General features: G+C 39.9%; 1 protein-coding gene across 1 annotated transcript; it reads right to left on the bottom strand.

Annotated features, from left to right (window-relative positions):
- Positions 1-4,103: 4,103 nt before the first annotated feature.
- On the bottom strand, positions 4,104-10,785 carry cdk7 (cyclin-dependent kinase 7). Its single transcript, XM_046035776.1, has 12 exons — positions 10,629-10,785; positions 10,327-10,386; positions 10,198-10,231; positions 10,024-10,091; positions 9,803-9,871; positions 7,546-7,656; positions 7,298-7,416; positions 6,844-6,943; positions 6,666-6,752; positions 6,421-6,570; positions 5,620-5,758; positions 4,104-4,543 (listed from the first exon to the last, which is right to left on the bottom strand). Exons 1-12 carry the CDS (start codon positions 10,692-10,694, stop codon positions 4,515-4,517), a joined length of 1,032 nt encoding a protein of 343 aa, XP_045891732.1. The 5' UTR covers positions 10,695-10,785; the 3' UTR covers positions 4,104-4,514.
- Positions 10,786-16,920: the final 6,135 nt, after the last annotated feature.

Genomic DNA, 16,920 nt, shown 5'->3' with positions numbered 1-16,920 from the left:
TCGTATTTCAAACAAATAGGACACTTATAAGCACATTTTAACAAAACTCTCTTCATCGCATTGCATCATGGGAATACTGAGGGACGGCCTTTAAGCTCAACTTCCACTGGAAGCTGAAGTGTTTTAGCAGCGGGACATCAGCATTCTTTTACACCTGCATGGCAGTAGGAGGTGGTAAATGACCTCTCTGTAACTTTTAACCCTTTTATCAGGGTCTCTGTAAACTCCCATGTTCTCCACCTCCTCATCTCCCCACCCACTCTCATAGCCTGCAGGTCCCACATACCCTCTCCTCGCAGTTAAGGGGAGACACGCAAAACTTCCTATACATAATAGTAGCCCACCGATAAAACGAGGTCGTATCTTAATACTAGGCTACCATATGTGCAATGTTTATCGCGCTATGAGGGTGGCTCAGGGGTTTTAACGATACACTCATGCACACTGTTTTAATGCATGCTATCGCATTTAGTTTAGATTATAAATGAAGAGAAAATAAAAACAACCAGGATGTAGGCTAGTTATAAATAAATAGCTTGACTTTGTGTAGCTACTGTTAAATGTAAAGAGGATATTATATGCACATGCAGTATTGCTATCTAATAAATATTTTAATACTTAAGATGTTTTACTAATGACATCTATTTTAAAATATAGGTAGGCTAAAGCTTAACCAAATGAAGTTCTTTTTTTGGCTGAAAATCAGTCCACCAACCCTGTATTATTATTAATCACTCACACACTTGAAACACTTAGTTTCTGAGATAGTTTAATCGTCATACAGTATTAACACAGGGGTTTCTAAAATGTAGAAACAGTAACATAAAAGTAACCTGAGGTTGCATTCTCTATCTGCAACAGCTGTGCGTCCAACATTAGGATGTGATTTAAGCTGAAATAAATGTCACCCAATCTACTACCCTAATAGGAGACAATTTTAAGTATCTTTTTTCTCCTTTCTATGTAGGTCACCATGTTACTTCAATAAAATAAATGCTCTTTTTCTCCTCTCTGGCAAGGCCGCAGGTTATTGCAATTACTGTCCTTAAGAGCCACAGAAGAACGAGAAGAGTAGCCTAAATAATCTCTCATGCATTTATAAACATTTTGTTACTATGAAAGTTTAAAACAAGAACGAAAAGAGTAAATAATCACTCACGCATTTGAAACATTTTTTTACTGAGAAAGTTTAATTGTCATTATTATTTACTATAAGACAGTTTAGTCACAGTTAAGAAAAAGCATATAAAATCCATAGTGACTCTCATCACCCCCCCAAGTTCACTGCATCATACAGTTAAAAAACGGATCTACCCCGTAATAACATATTCATATTGAGGATCACCAACTATCTGTGATCGCCATCCGTTTTGTTTTTCACAAATAGTCCATCACGATTCACTAACTCTGGCGTTTGACTCTTTTCACAACAAGTGTTACTGCATGTCAGAGACTCACACATGCCCCCACATATTAGGCTATACAGGCACGCCATCACCAAGACAAGAAACGCCGCATTATTTACTTAAAAATCTTGATATTTCTCCCAGCATCAATTGGATCTACATAGCTACGCCTTCATCTCAAGTCGACAGCCTTCTCAGTTACACTATAGGCTATCGCATGGCAGTTTCTTAAGGTTGCTTTATTAACACAGTGGATTCTAAAAAATCTCCCTTGCCATCTCTATCTGAGGGAATTGAGTCTAACTCTGGGCCAAAGTCTTTTTTCCGGTTTTATCCTGCGACACCTGTGCGTCCTACATTAGGATGTGATCTAAGCCGAGATAGAGAACACCCAATCTACTTGCCTATCAACAGGAGACAATTTAAGTAGTTTTCTCCTCCTCCTTTTTCTCCTTGCTGTGTAGATCCCCATATTACTTCAATAAAATAAATGCTCTTTTTCTCCTCTCTGGCAACGCCGCAGGTTACCGTCGCCATCCTTAAGAGTCACAGAAAAAACGAAAAATAATCACTCATGCATTTGTAAAATTTTGTTACTGAGAAAGTTTAATTGTCATTATTATTTACTATAAGACAGTTTAACCATAGTTAAGAAAAAAGCATACATAAAATCCACACCAGCTCTCATCACCCCCTCCTTCCTCTATGGGAGGGACCCATAGAGGACCCATAGCGCAAAGCTGCCCCTAATATACTACTTACATAAGAAACAATACATTTATATCCATCAGAAAGGCTCATTGGTTTATGAAATTAGAAAGAAAGAAAGAAAGAAGATCTATAGTGGGCTACATAGTAATATTGCTGCATCAAATTATAATAATGCCCCACATAATGTTAACCGAATTGGAACCTATTGGTGATAGGCAGTTCTCATAACCCTCATATTGTCTTGTCATTTAAGTCCCACACTCTTTTATGTTGAATAATTGGAATTTTTCAGTGGCATAAAATAAGTCAAACGATAATGATCCCATTAGGACAGATAATTGGTAATATCCTTCCTCCAAGTAAGCCAAGTTTAGGCAATAACTGAATAGAGAGACCTTATTGACCCAATTTGCCCTAAAATATTTTTTTCTTTTCTTATACTTATAGCTTGAAGAGGAAAATCAACCTGGCATTATGTTATGCTTTGTTGTTGTTGTGTCATGCACATAATATTTAAGTGCCCAGCACACAAGACTTGTAAGTAGAATATAGATTTGCAGTGCTTAAACATTTGTCAGACATGAACATAACTTCATAAAACGAATAAAATATGCCACTAAAAAAGTTCCCTTCCTAAAACAGTGTTTTTTTTTTTTTTAATCATTCAGAAATGAAGAACATTTTACTAAAAAGTGTAATCCCTAAATCCTATATGAGCAATAAAACATAATACAGCCCTTATCTTCAATCTCACATGATGTATTTTCTCTTCAGGGAGACTAGTAAACCTGTTTCAATAACTAATAGTAACGTACCTTAACTTATAGTAACTGTGCACACAGAGATCTTTGACTTTTGGTTAAATTCTTCTTTACATAAGTCTCTTCACTGCATTAGTCATGCTAAGGTCTTAGTCATCCCACTGCAGTTCAAACCACATGCATGTCTTGCTGATTCAGACATATGAGCAAGTCTTATTTTCTCCCACATACCCTGTGCTCATGTTCTGCAACAGCATGTGGGGATAGTGTGTTGGTTCCAACAGTGGCTTTCCTGGCCAATGAAATGGCTCGTCTATGAGGCTGAGCTGATAAGGCGGCTACTGTTGCTTTCTATTACTGCGCTGCTATTTGCCAAAACTGTCATCTGACCCAGTCACCCAACACATACACACACTGTAGTCACTAACCGCCGCCCCACAGTCATTGTGTCCCCTCTCAGTGCTGTATTGTGGACCTTTTCAAATAGGCATGAATCACACAGGGTGCCTTGTTTAAGAATCTAGGGGACCATGACGTCAAATCCATGAACCCATATGCTCCAAAACATGGTCACACTGAATAAGTGGATAGTAACATATGCAATTATACTTTTTTGTCAAATCAAGAAATGTAAGCATGATCTCATTGCGACTGCCATTACACAGAAAACACAAATCGGCACTGGCTTTTGTTATAGAATAAGAAAGAGATTTGATTAAATATGAAGACTGAATTTTTCAGCTTTGACATCCTCTAATCTCACAATCTGATCCCGTTTGACAGAAAACCAAAAGGGTAGCAGAGCGCCTGCCAAGGTATCAGGCCTCTGACATGTCAGATTGCGTTGGATCACGGTAACATCGAAGAGAAAGGACAGGGTGGGAAAGATATGTCTAGTGGCACATTGATTCATGACACTGTCAAGCCAGGCGTCACCCTGTCTGCCCTGAAGACAAGGCTTATGTCGCATAAACACACATTTACACACACCATTTCCCCTCTGACTCTCACTAAATAAACCACAAGTATATTTTTGCCCACACATATTCAACAGGTGAGAAAGTAGGCTGTTTAAATACTTCCTACATGAAGTCAGTGTATTGTAAACTAGTAGGAACATTCTCACAATCATGTCTTACTACTGCTGAGGACAAATATTTAAATAAAAATCATATATTACACTGTTTCATAGTGAGATAAAGTCATCAACTTACAGTCCCATATATGCATTTGTACCATTTATTGGTCTTACATACAAAAAATAAAAATACATATACATCAAATAAACCAGACTTGTCATAAATAGACATATTCCAAACAGGCTCCCAGAGTGCAGGCATCATTGTTACAAAGAATAAAGACCAGAGCGAACATTAATGATCACAGATTTTTTGTTGTTGTCATCAACTGATGAAATGCTGTACAAAGCAGCACCTTGGATACTCTGAGCTAACCTTAGGCACAATTCTCAACTGATAGCTACTCTAAAATGTCCTAAAGTCAACTAAATCCAAGCTTTTTTCCCCTCCACTATATTTTTTTTTCATTCCAGCTGACAATCCTGAGCAATGTGGGAAAGCTGAGCCACGTAATGCTGTGAAGATAATGATCATCTGATTTACCAGGTCCCATCTGGTCAAAAAATTAGCTTCTTCTTCATCACAGCTGAAAATAATACAAAGACAGTTGTTAGAAACATTTTTTAAAAAGCACTTCAGAACACAGCCACACCAACAGTCTTGGCAACCTGTCCACCCTTGTTTAACCCCATGTCAAAAAACCTGGTGTGATACATGATACTGCCTTTAAGTTTGACAATCAAGTCCATGCAGTAGTAAAAGCCAGATTTTTTTTCCAGCTGTGTACCAGCCATTTCTGTCTTCTTAAGATCTCAAGAAAGTCAACCGTGCCTTTATATCCTCCTGCAACTCCCTGTATACAGGGATCAGTCAGAAGTCGTTGTCACGCCTGCAACTGGTCCAGAATGCTGCAGCCAGGCTCCTGACAGGCACCTGGAAAAAGGGAACCTATGACCCCTATTCTGGCCTCAAATATAGGTTTGTTTAGCTATCTGCTCTGATCTGATCTGTATAGCCCTTTTGTCAATGTGGGTTGTTTTTAAAATGTATACAACAAGCCTATAATGAGCACTCTGCTAACCACTAAAGTTTCAATCTAAGTATTTGTAAATTCTCTCTGTAATATAGTGTAGCATAGAGCATAGCGAATAGTCAACCCAGATATTTTCAAAACCAGAGGAGGAGCTGGAAAAGCTTTGAACCGCCCAGTAACACCAATTTCCTCCTTCAGTAAAATACATCCTACCCCTGTATGCGTGTGTGTTCTACTTCACTATATTCTAAATGTCTAACTGCAGTTAAATGTGCAGCCAACACCCTTTGAATTGCTAGGTTCAGTCAAGTGCTATTCTAGATTTGTGACCGTAGTGTGCATAACTGTGAACAGGAACAGTTCACTAGACTAAAATTCACAACATGCAATATGTAAGTTTGGTCTGAGTTGGATGTTCTAAAATTTCCTTTCAAATTTGGCCTCATACATTCTGCTGCAGACACTTTCCCTTTTACTGTTCAGACCACATTTGAAAGAGTTTTACCCCAATAATATTGAACAAATTTGTTTGACCATGGGTATATCAAGGTCACAGGTACATATATAGCAAATATACTTGGTGGATTATGGGTATATATAGCAACTATCAGCTAATGTGTTTTTATTACTTGTCTCCAGGCCCTCGATTTTTCTCTTGAGCCCGATTGTTTCCTTCTCCCTCAAAGCCTCAACTGAACAGTTAGGTCGGGGGAGTTGGGGACCAGGAGTGGGACCAGGTCGATTACTGAAGTACCCCATCTTAAGAGCCTGGAAAACAAAAGACAGACGTATACACATGTAATCACTTGCAGATGGGCAATCATTCCTCAGACAGAAATGTCTACTAGTATACTGCAGGTTCACAAAGTATATCTATACATCTTGTATATTTCTCTGTCACCTTTTTTTTCCAGAAATGCAAAGGGCTACAGGAAACAACGGTTTCCAAGACATGCATACATGCCATACATTGTTCTATTCCTTGTATCATACTCTTTCTGCTCCTTTCTTTTTAATTTGTCTTTTATGCTGACTGTAAGTTTTCAAAAGTGCTCTGTAAAAAAAAACATTATGTTGATAGACTCTAGAGACATCTTACAGGTTAACATTCGATTGTATGATTTTCTTGAAACATATTCACTCAGAACTTGCCATGGAATATAGAAAATGTATCCCTCAAAACATGTACATTTAAATATAAAATACGTATTTTAAACAGACTTTAAAAGTTAAGATAAATCATTAAATGTAAGTACAAAATAATCCAACATGGCTTTTAGAAAATTCAGATTTATTTCCCAACTGAAAATGAAAATTGTAAAATGGTAGAAAAGACATTTAAGCTAGCTGTGGTCTTACATTTCTGCACACAATTACCCATCATACATTACTCTGGTACTGTAAAAGTGCAAATAGCTACTGCACTTAACCTGTGTAGCTGTGGTCCTCATCGAGGGGTTAAAGGTGAAGAGACCCTGTAGCAGCTCTAGTAAGTCGTCTCCAGCTGCACTAAATATATGTTCCAGAGGTGTGCCAGGAAATATTTTAAAGGACACATAGTCTGGTAGACTACTCACTCCCTGCAGAGACATTTGACAAAAATGAACACAAGGATCCTCACATGAGGAAAGTAAAAACAAGCAAACAGCACGGGGCGGGGGGGGGGGGTACCAACAGGCCATGTCTCTTCTGTGGCCGTCCCAAGAGCCTCAAAGATCTTAGTCAGCTGGTCAAGATCAGAGTCTCCAGGAAGGAATGGTATCTACAGCAAAGGAGACAGAGAGACATGGATACAAAAATAACAGCATCGCGTGTTACTGTATGAATATCTCTTTGAAGTGAAGTTTGTGTACCCGAAGAAGTAACTCTGCCAAGATGCATCCCACTGCCCACATGTCGACACCCACACCGTACATCCTGGCGCCAAACAGGAGCTCAGGGGAGCGGTACCACCTGGGAAACGGATCCGTAAACACAGAGACAGAGAGTTAAACCTCTTGACCAGACATACAGTACACTTCTCTTCTAGTAAGAAGTTGAATTCTGCTAGAATAACACCTCCAACACATAGGGGACCCTGAGACTCTTTAACCAGGAGAAGGCGAGATTTGCTGCTTTACATGGGTCTAAGTAATTTATTTTAAATAATATGCGAGGTTACACACATCTTAACCAGTGGCTTATTTATCGCCTTATGAGATACATTCAACGTATTTAAGCCTACAATGAGAACACAGAAGAATAAACAGAAAAGTCTAAGTTTTGTTTTGTTTTATTAACATAATAAGACGGACAAAAAGCACAGACCTGGTAACAACTTGATGCGTGTAGACTCTGTTGGGGCTGCCAAAGGATTTGGCCAAACCAAAATCAGCCAACTTCAACACTCCGTTGCCATCTAACAGCAGATTGTTGGGCTTCAGATCCTGGACATACAAAAGTATCACAATGTAGATAATAGACTGTGTGTTAGTGTGTTAGTGTGTGTGTGTGTGTGTGTGTGTTAGTGTGTGTGTGTGTCGTGTGTTAGTGTGTGTGTGTGCGCGCACTCTTACCCTGTGTAAGACCCAGTGTTGGTGCATATACTCTAATCCCTGTAGAGTCATGAGGATGTAGGCTTTGATGTTGGCTGGAGTGAGGACTAGGCTGGTGTCTTTGATGATCACCTTTTAAAAAAAGAAAAAAGAAAAAAAAAGGGGGGGGGTAAAGCTTGACAACTAATAATCTTCACTCATTACTTAATGCAACATATTAAAAATGAAATTACACTTATCAGGAGCAGATAAGATAATTAAAGACTACTGGGATATATGTCTGAAGTAGACACAGCTGGAGCCAAGCTACACAGCAGAATCAACCTCTTACCCAGAACCTCCATTGTTCTGCCAGCTCCAAAAACACTGGCTTCATCATTCCCTGTAAAGCTATTGGCAAGAAAAGCATCGAACATCTGTAGTTGATAAGCTCATACAGTCAAATCTAAGCATGGGGCCTAAAATAGTCTTTCAGCGATGGTAATCAGATAAGCATCTTATTTAATTCTCATGTCTGTCCTATCCGCTGCCTGCGAGCCGCAAATGGCATCATTTCATTGAGAGTCAAGAGCAGAGTGATATTGATTTTTTGAAAGTGCGTTTATCTTGTTTTGCATCGTTCTATTAGAGTCTGATGTATTGGTGGTGGGCACCCATCTGGAGCCTTGTATGCTAAAACAAACCAGAGAAGGAGATGGGCAAAAAAAGCTTTAGTGACCTTGTAGAACCAATTAATGGTTAGATGAGAGCACTCACACTGCCATCGCTGTTGTCTGCTCATATGTTCATGTAGTACTCTGTATGTTATCTGACCTTAGTCCCCTCGATCACAATGTTTTCATCTATTCGCTCCTTTTTTGACCTTTCATTCGCAGAATTGGAAGGTGAACACAACAGCAAACTATTTACTATCACAGTTAACACACACTTAAAGAGGTGGTATTATGCTCATTTTCAGATTCAAAATCCTATTTAGGGGTTGTACCAGAACAGGTTTACATGTTTTAATTTTCAAAAAACACCATATTTTTGTCATACTGCACATTGCTGCAGCGCTCTTTTCACCCTGTGTTGTAGGCTTTGTTTTTAGCTATGGAGTGATACATCTTGTCTCTAAATGATCTTTGTTGGGAGTTGCATATGTGCAGTTCCTAGTTAAGGACTACTAGCCAATCAGAAGCAGAGAAGGGCATCGAAAGGCCGGTAAACAGCTTCGATTCAGCTGAAGGCTACATGTTGCCGACCAGGTTGGCAATTTGGACTGGAGCATTAGTTTCAGAGTTGTTGACTTATTAATCTGTAACAAAAGTATCTTTCATCCATAAAGTTTTAACTGAGGTCTGTCTCTACATCACAATAACAACTTCATGTCAATTGACTGCTTGAGGGTAGCTAGTGTTTGGAAGGGAGAGGAGAGGTGTGCTGCAGCTCAGTGTTTTTCCACCTGTGTTTTTGAGGGCATCTCGGACTAGCCGCTCAGCGAGCATTATGACACGTATTTACATTGTGACCTCACAAGAAAGGGAAGTAAAGGCTGGACTACAAACGAGCTGTTTTCAGGAATTTCAGAGCAGTGTTTTCTGTGGGAGATGGGAACTCCCTTTGGGGTGGACTTTGGGCTTTTTCACTTTGCAAACATGCACAAAAAAGATATATAACTCAATAAAGGAGAGGGAAAAAAGCCAAAAACCATAATACCACCTCTTTAAAGAAAGAATTCAGTAATATGAAACCAACTTTAAAATGCTCTTTCCCTAAACTCTAGTAAGGGGGAAGTAATAAAAATGGTGGCCCACTAATGAAATGCAACATAATTATATTACAATGCATTAGATTGAGTGATGTAAATCTCCATAAAAACAATCTGTACACTATGATCTAATTCAAAAGGTGATGATTCAACTCTGCGTCAATCCTTTGGGCTGCTGTTTATGGTATTGGTAATCATTCAACTATTGAATCGCATTATACTGCATAACATTAGCAGGTGTTGTTACAGGCAAACCAGTAGAGGTTTATTTTCTAAGTCTAAAATGCTAATCGTTATCTAGTTAGTAACATTTTGTTAAGTTTAAGTTATTTAGGAGACATTACGGAAGTATAAGCAAAGCCACGAGACATTAAAAGTTTTAGGAAACAAACAACTGACTAAAAACAGTTACAATTTAGTGAAATAAAAATCTTGTCATTGGGCTGTTGTATGAGAGTGCATAATATTCATGTTACTTTGTCTGTTCCTGGAAAGACACAAACAGAGAGATTGAAGAACTGTTCTCACCTCCAGATCTGTTTCCATGAAATCAAACACCAGGCTGATGTTAGATTTGTGTCCGAAGGCATCCAGCAGCTAAATACACACAGCACATGAAATGTTAATTCTCGGTTCAAATTAGGAGACTGCTTACAATATAGAAAGCTAATTCTTGTTCCCTCCCAAATACCACTAGCATATGAATATGAAAGTACAAACATATTATCACAAAATTAATGTTTACCTACCCCAATGATATTTGGATGATGCAGTTCCTGCAGCAGTTTGATTTCTCGAAGAGCAGTCCTATTAATACCTATTGATTATAAAATTTAAATTCCAATCATTACCAGGTGGAGGGCAAAGAACTGCACGGTGTGGTAAAAAAATTAGAAGGGTGCGATTAGGCAGTCAGCATTTACCATCTTTAGCCTCAGTTCTGTGGCCAACCTTAATCTGCCAAGAAACAAAGACAACATTTAACGTTTGGTGTTAATTATCAGAATAGCATTAAGCTAACAAAAGTCCAAATTTTAACTAATTACTTGTACCTTTTTAATGGCAACTATAGTATCCGTAGTTTTGTCCCTGGCTTTGTACACTGTGGCAAACTGGAGAAGAGAAACACAGAGCAGTGTGTACAGAAACAAAACCCACAAAATATTTTGTTTTCACCATCACATCTGCTGCTAAGCACAAGAGCATGAACCAGCAAGGCTTTGTTGACAATAGCAACGAGCTAACGCCTGCTAGCTTGCTGTCATCATGCTGTCTGCACACCTTGCCAGAACCTGCAAGGGAGGAGAGCAGTCAGATATAAAGACCGAAATCACTGGTGTTCGTCTCTACCTACCTGACCCTCTCCGAGGAAATCCAGTTTCTCGTATCGCTTGGATCTGGACTTTACATCAAGCGCCATGATAGCTAACTGTCAGTTTCACGAGGAGACACTTCCTGCCTTGTTAAAGGTCCGCAAGTACTTTTTCCGGGTTAAATGAGGTTTTATTTTGACCAACACCACCACCTACCGGCTCAAGTTGTCCGTCTACTACAAAAATATTTAGCATATTACGTTTAGTATGATTTCTTAAATAATGAAAGAATAATCTGCTCAAACTGTTCTTTTATCAAATGACTTACAAAGAGATAAGCTTATGCAGCAGGTTTAGCAAAAAATAACTTATTCTGTTTATTTTATTTCTGTTTATTCTATTTTGATGTATTTTATTTAATTTAAATTTGAGATTCAAAGGAAATTGCCTTGTACCTTTGTTTTACAATGTGTTTTATATTATACTATATTATATGTCATATTGTATTATATTATATATTTTACAGGGTTTTCTACAACCATGACTACTAAGAATGGTAATAATAATGCAACAGATTTTCATACTGCAATTCGTATGATTTTTTAATCAATGAAAGAAAACAAAATCTCAACTCAGATCTTATCTGTTCTCACATTCCTGTAACAATTCAGTTATGATGCAATACACAATACAGCTAAGAGAGAGACAGTTTGCCTTTTTCCCCATTTTTTTTAGCAGTTTGCAGTTTGACATTGGTCTCTTGGGAGTCTCCTCTGTCAGTTAGGAAGGTTTTGTGATCCATGCACCGCTGAACACATCTCTACATCCCATCTCCATAAACAGTAGATACCCTCACATCCCACAGGATTAGGCATGGCTCCTCTCCTTTGACCCTCTCTGCCTCACACACACACACACACACACACACACACACACACTTTCTCTCCCTCCACTGACTTTCATTTTCATGTTAAGTTTGACAAGAGGAGTGAGAAGGATCAGCAGGCCTAATACACCCCTCATTCTCCCCCCAGATGCATGCTCATTCATACCCTGACAGCTCACAGATGTGACTGACAGGACCGTATGTGCCCAAGCAAGCAGAGAATAGAAGAGAAGAGAAGAGAAGAGAAGAGAAGAGAAGAGAAGAGAAGAGAAGAGAAGAGACTCTAGCAGCAGTCTAAGACTTTACTGGTATTCTATCATCACCTTTAGGGACACACAGGTGGGCTTACTGTAATGCGTCCAGTGGCGGACATAACTCAGACCCATTTGCATCACTCACTCTAAAACAAATGTGACATATTGATGTCCTCCTCTAATTCTGATATGATTTGAGGGCATTCTTGTGCTCATTCCCCTCAGTCTCTCTCTGAGACTGTGGAAGAGAGGAGCGGCAACTGAGTTATGGATACATAAATGATTCTGGTGGCGTTTATACAGTTTGTCACAGTAAATCTCATGATAGCATGGATAACATTATGAACAATAACTCTCTCTGGTTATATGTCACATTAGCAGATGGTGATGCTGTTGAGCTGGTGTGTGTGCACCTCTGTTTGACGGGCAGGAGGAGAGTGAAACCGCAGGGCTGTTTATCAAACTCATAGGAAGTGGGTGTTGTTGAGCAAGGACGTGTCGCACCACCACATCCTGCTGCTGGGAAGCAGTTTCAGACGGGGCAGCGTTCACACGATGTACAGTAAACAACAAATGCAGGCCAGGTGTCTTTTGTGTTTGTGTGTGTGTTTGTGTACGTGTACACACATGTGGTATGTGGCCACTTAATTTTTCCTCTGAGACACTGTACACTGATTGTAAAGCTATGCTAATCTGAACCAATTGTCCTTAAAAGAGAGTGAAGACAAGGCAGTTCGGGTGATCCCTGAAGATGTTTCATACATTTTTTTTTTTTACAGTGAATTTCCACTTTGCATCAACCTGCCCAACACATATTCTGTTACACATGTTACCACTTTACCATCAGATTTGTTTTAAGCCACTACCAGCACCCACAAACCATGCATGTCATGTCAAAATGCAGAAAACGAGAGCTACAAATCTGATGAAAGTGTGAACTATTATGAGGAAAGGCCACTTCTGGGAGAACATAACACTGTCACAATCTTCTGCTTGCCTGATGCATATCAAAAACAAATATTAGACCATCTCTTTCTGTTTTAGTTGGTCATCACCATTTGACATTTTAGTCATTTATTTCTCTATTTGACATTTTAGTCATGTCATATTATTACTATTAGGTCAATACAATGGAAAGATGAGGTTTAAAAGGAATTGTAATGGACTAACTGAACTCAATGTGTATGAGAACAATGATTCAGCGCTATCACAGTCACTGCTGTATCATACACCTGCTGCACATTTCTCTCTTTGTTTTACTTACTGAGTCTCAGGGGAAGTGGCAGTGTTCTGTCACCTAGGGAGTTTTCCTCTTTGTCTCTGACTCTCTCACATTGGCCCACACACACACACACACACACAGAGAGACAAATGCAGCTGTATTTGACCACATGCACAGTTATAACACAACAGGATGTTGTAGGGTGGATGTTTGAGGTGTGATGGTTCACACAGGCTGTGACAAACAATATCTGTTTCTGAGAACTAATTATTCATTATTCATGTGTCTAATAGATGCTGCCGCTCTTAATCTATTGCTTGTTTTATATTTGTCTCTTCCCTTAGCATTGTATACACCAGGATTGGATTTGAGCGTAAATTTATCTAACTTCTGACAGTTATTGCAAGACGCCATCCACTCACAGTCCACAGCATGATTCACTTTGCCCATTTTGCGTCTTTGCAGATGTCTGTGGTGAAAAGACAATGAAAAAGGACAAACAGAAGGACAGCCATTATCTTTCTTGCTGCCGTTTGTTTACAACCAACGCAGAGATTCATCAAATTGGGGCTGTCAGTCCTGGGCTGCATTGTTAGATGCCAGAACTGTCAGTTTGAATAAATATTAGGGCAGACATTTTTTTGTTCACCACTGTCTTCCTCCAGCATCTGAGGCATCAGCATAAAGAGGGGCTTGTGAAGGACTTCAAGATGAGCCTACTTGATAGCTTGGCTCATACAGAGACAACATTATGATAATGTCCCCATAAGTAGCAGGGGGATGGGCGCAGCGTCATCTCTTCACATAGAGAGAGCCAGCAGGGAGTCCACAGTCAACTGCATTTAGGGCTGTCTTTGTTGTTTTCATAGCTGCGTTGTTGTTTTGTTCTGGTCTGCATCTCCTCTCAGACATCGTTATCGCTCTCGTTAAAAGAATCTATCTCAGCCCCAAATGGAGAACAAAGTCTTGCAATAACTCTCTCTCTCCCTTTGTTTGTGTGTGTGTGTGTCTAGGATTGTATATGCAAGTGTGGCTGCATGTGCAAATGGCAGGTGGCCACTTTAGTCCTTCGGAGAGACAGTACACTGCATGCTCAGCAGCTATGTTTTAGTGAATTGTAGTATGTAGCCTGTGCATTCAGTTTTTTGTTCTATTACATGGTCTGCCTGTGTAGACACATGTCTGTTGCCACACACATAGTCACCAAAGGCAATAAAGCTGTTTCTGATTCTGATTCTGACAGTAGGGAAAGGATGTCGAGGATGTAAGAAGAGCGTTATAGGATAGATTCAAGCCAATGATGCCACAGGTATACTGAATTTGTGTTTCTCATGCAACTAAGGTCAGCAGGGTCAGTTGCCTTTTGAAGGTAAATGAGGGAGAAGAGAAGGCCATTCTGGTTTATTGTATCAGGAGCTGGAGATAGCCCGAGTGGTGTGTTATCCAAGAAGTAATTTACTTCATTAACCCAGCCAGATCACTGAGGCCTCAGTAATCAACCTTGTCACACGTTCCATTAACTTCCCACTCTATCAGCATGGCCCTTGCTCCTTTTGACATGCACACACACGTACACAGATGCACTTTTGTTACGCGCTTCTGTATCTGCAACACACATGCGTGTTCTAACGCACAAGTGCACGTTCCCTGCATGTTTTCACTGTCTTACTCACAGCGAAGACCTTTTCTTCTGCACGCACACATACACACTCTCCCTCTCTCAGCTAACCCCATTACCTCTGTCAGTCCCAGGGGTCTCTCAGCTCTGATGAACCCTCTGCTGCCCTTCGAGATTAGTGGACTCCCTGAGAAAAGCCCTCCATTGATTGTACGTGCGTCTTGCCTGCTCGCAATGTCAGCTCAAGGTTAGCACGTTGACTCGCACCGCTCCTCATCCCGGCGCAGTCAAGTGCTATAGCTTTGTTATGAATATCAGTGTGTTATTATTATTATAGCTCTGCTGACTCCACTGCTTATATTATTCATAGAGACAACAAACCAATTACTGACATCACCTTCAGTCTCTCTTTTCTTCCTCTCTCAGTCTCCACTGGCCCCACTTAAAACATTTTCCAAAGCATTCATTAATTGTTAAATCATTTTCTCTCTTTTTTCATCTCAATCTCTTTTCTCCCCATCGATGAAACCGCAGAGGAACGGTTGCCACATAAAAGCTTTAGCATTTCGAAAAGTGGTGTGAATGAGATTCACTTTTATGTATTGCTAATAAGGCACAGGGAAGAATTTACTTTACGTCCCACTTGAGGGAATGAAGCTCTTCCAGACAAAAAGGCAGGGTGAGATGAAGGAATGGGGGCAGCCCTCAGTCTGTAATAGAGAGTTAGATAAATGGCTGGATCGGGAAGACAGATTGATCTTTTTGTGTTGAACTTGATGAACATGAATGATGCACCAGATTTCCTGTAGCGGTGAATAGAGATGAAAGGATTATCTAGCTATTTAGATCATTCAGGCAGGAACGCTGCCCTGCATTGCTGTCTCTCTCCTCCCCATCATAATTCAATATTTACAGTTTAAGCTGGAAAACTGCTCCCTCTTGGCTGCCTGTATCTAGTATCCATGGCAACAGATTCGAGAACAGAGTGCCGTCTGTGTGTGCACGTGTGTGCATGTGTGTTTGTGTGTAATGTTTACTGATACACTGCAATTGATTGGTTGTTGGGGAGCAGCTGTTGACCCCTCAATCTCAGGGGTCTCTTTGTATTCTTGCACACATCCCAAATCAATAGACACACATGAATGTGAACGCACACGCACGCACGCACGCACGCACGCACGCACGCACGCACGCACAATGTTGTTATTCTATCTTAGAGTCAAATTGTATTTCTCTTCCTCAAAACCATAAATTAACCCCCAAATTAATACAAATTTGAATGCAGCCTTAACTTAAAACCTTAACCATGAGCTTAATTTTAATGCCCATGTGGAGCTCATCTTATCCCTAACCCCAGTTGTAATTGCAGTTTTTCTTTATTGAACCTCAGTGAAATAAGCCAGAATTAACTTAAAAGCAATGACCAATATTAATGCTGTCATTTTAACATTTTGTAGTAAAATGCACCCACACCCAACACATGCAATGGCCCCTTGCCCATAGGTAGAAATAAGCAAATGGGCAATAAATGGTTGCTGAGGGATTGGGCTGCATTTTTTGCTGTAACACTTGTGAAAATACTGCCAATGTAACAGAGACTCTAAACACAATACACACACACTTATACCCACGTGCACAAACATAAACACACACACATTTGTGATTCTAGTCAATGTGCCAGAGCAGGGGAAGTGAAAAGCAGCAACACCCAAACAACTGATGGCACTGCAGATTTTAAACTACAAGTTTGAAACGTGTGTTTACATGAGTGAGCACAAAATCACAAATACCACCCCGGCTAATGAAATACCTCCCAGTGGGTGCTCTACACATGGGCATGTACCACACACACATCCACACACGCAAGAGATGAGTAACAGCTAGTAACTGTGGGGCACCATGAGAGAAAGGTCATCTGACATCATTTGCATTGCTTGTTTGTAATGTTAATGGTTGCTTTCCATAGAAAGAAGGTCATGGTTTGCATGGAGACATTATATATAAACATAACTTCTGACAATGATGAATTAATGGAACAACTGTGGCTTGTTCAAGGTTGGTTGATGTGAGTTTTCCACCGTGCTGTAATTAGACATATTAAGGGGAAAGCACCAGCACACATACACACAGATCCACAGTTTAACCTACCTTTATTTATCCATTCAACCCCACTCACACACCCACCTTTTCTTCCTCTGAAGCTGATGTGTCGGCGGAGGGTGTTGTGGCAACTTTTGTCTCACTGAACACACATGTTAAGTTGGACCTCATTATACTGTGCCTGTCACACCTCAAGTCATCCCAGTAGTTGTGGTTTATGAGCAAACCATTTCCTATGAAGACAAAGGTGATA

This window comes from Micropterus dolomieu, linkage group LG21 (assembly GCF_021292245.1).
Source record: "Micropterus dolomieu isolate WLL.071019.BEF.003 ecotype Adirondacks linkage group LG21, ASM2129224v1, whole genome shotgun sequence".
Taxonomy (NCBI): domain Eukaryota; kingdom Metazoa; phylum Chordata; class Actinopteri; order Centrarchiformes; family Centrarchidae; genus Micropterus; species Micropterus dolomieu.
The sequence above is the reverse complement of the archived record's forward strand: the minus strand, read 5'-3'. Positions and strand labels throughout refer to the sequence as shown.

Coding starts and splice junctions, on each gene's coding strand:
- cdk7 (XM_046035776.1), bottom strand. CDS start 10,694: ATGGCGCTTGATGTAAAGTCCAGATCCAAGCGATACGAGAAACTGGAT. Junction 5,759..6,420: donor TGAGGACCACAGCTACACAG/GTTAAGTGCAGT, acceptor TTTGTTTTCCAG/GCTCTTAAGATGGGGTACTT. Junction 4,544..5,619: donor AATCGAGGGCCTGGAGACAA/GTAATAAAAACA, acceptor TATTATTTTCAG/CTGTGATGAAGAAGAAGCTA.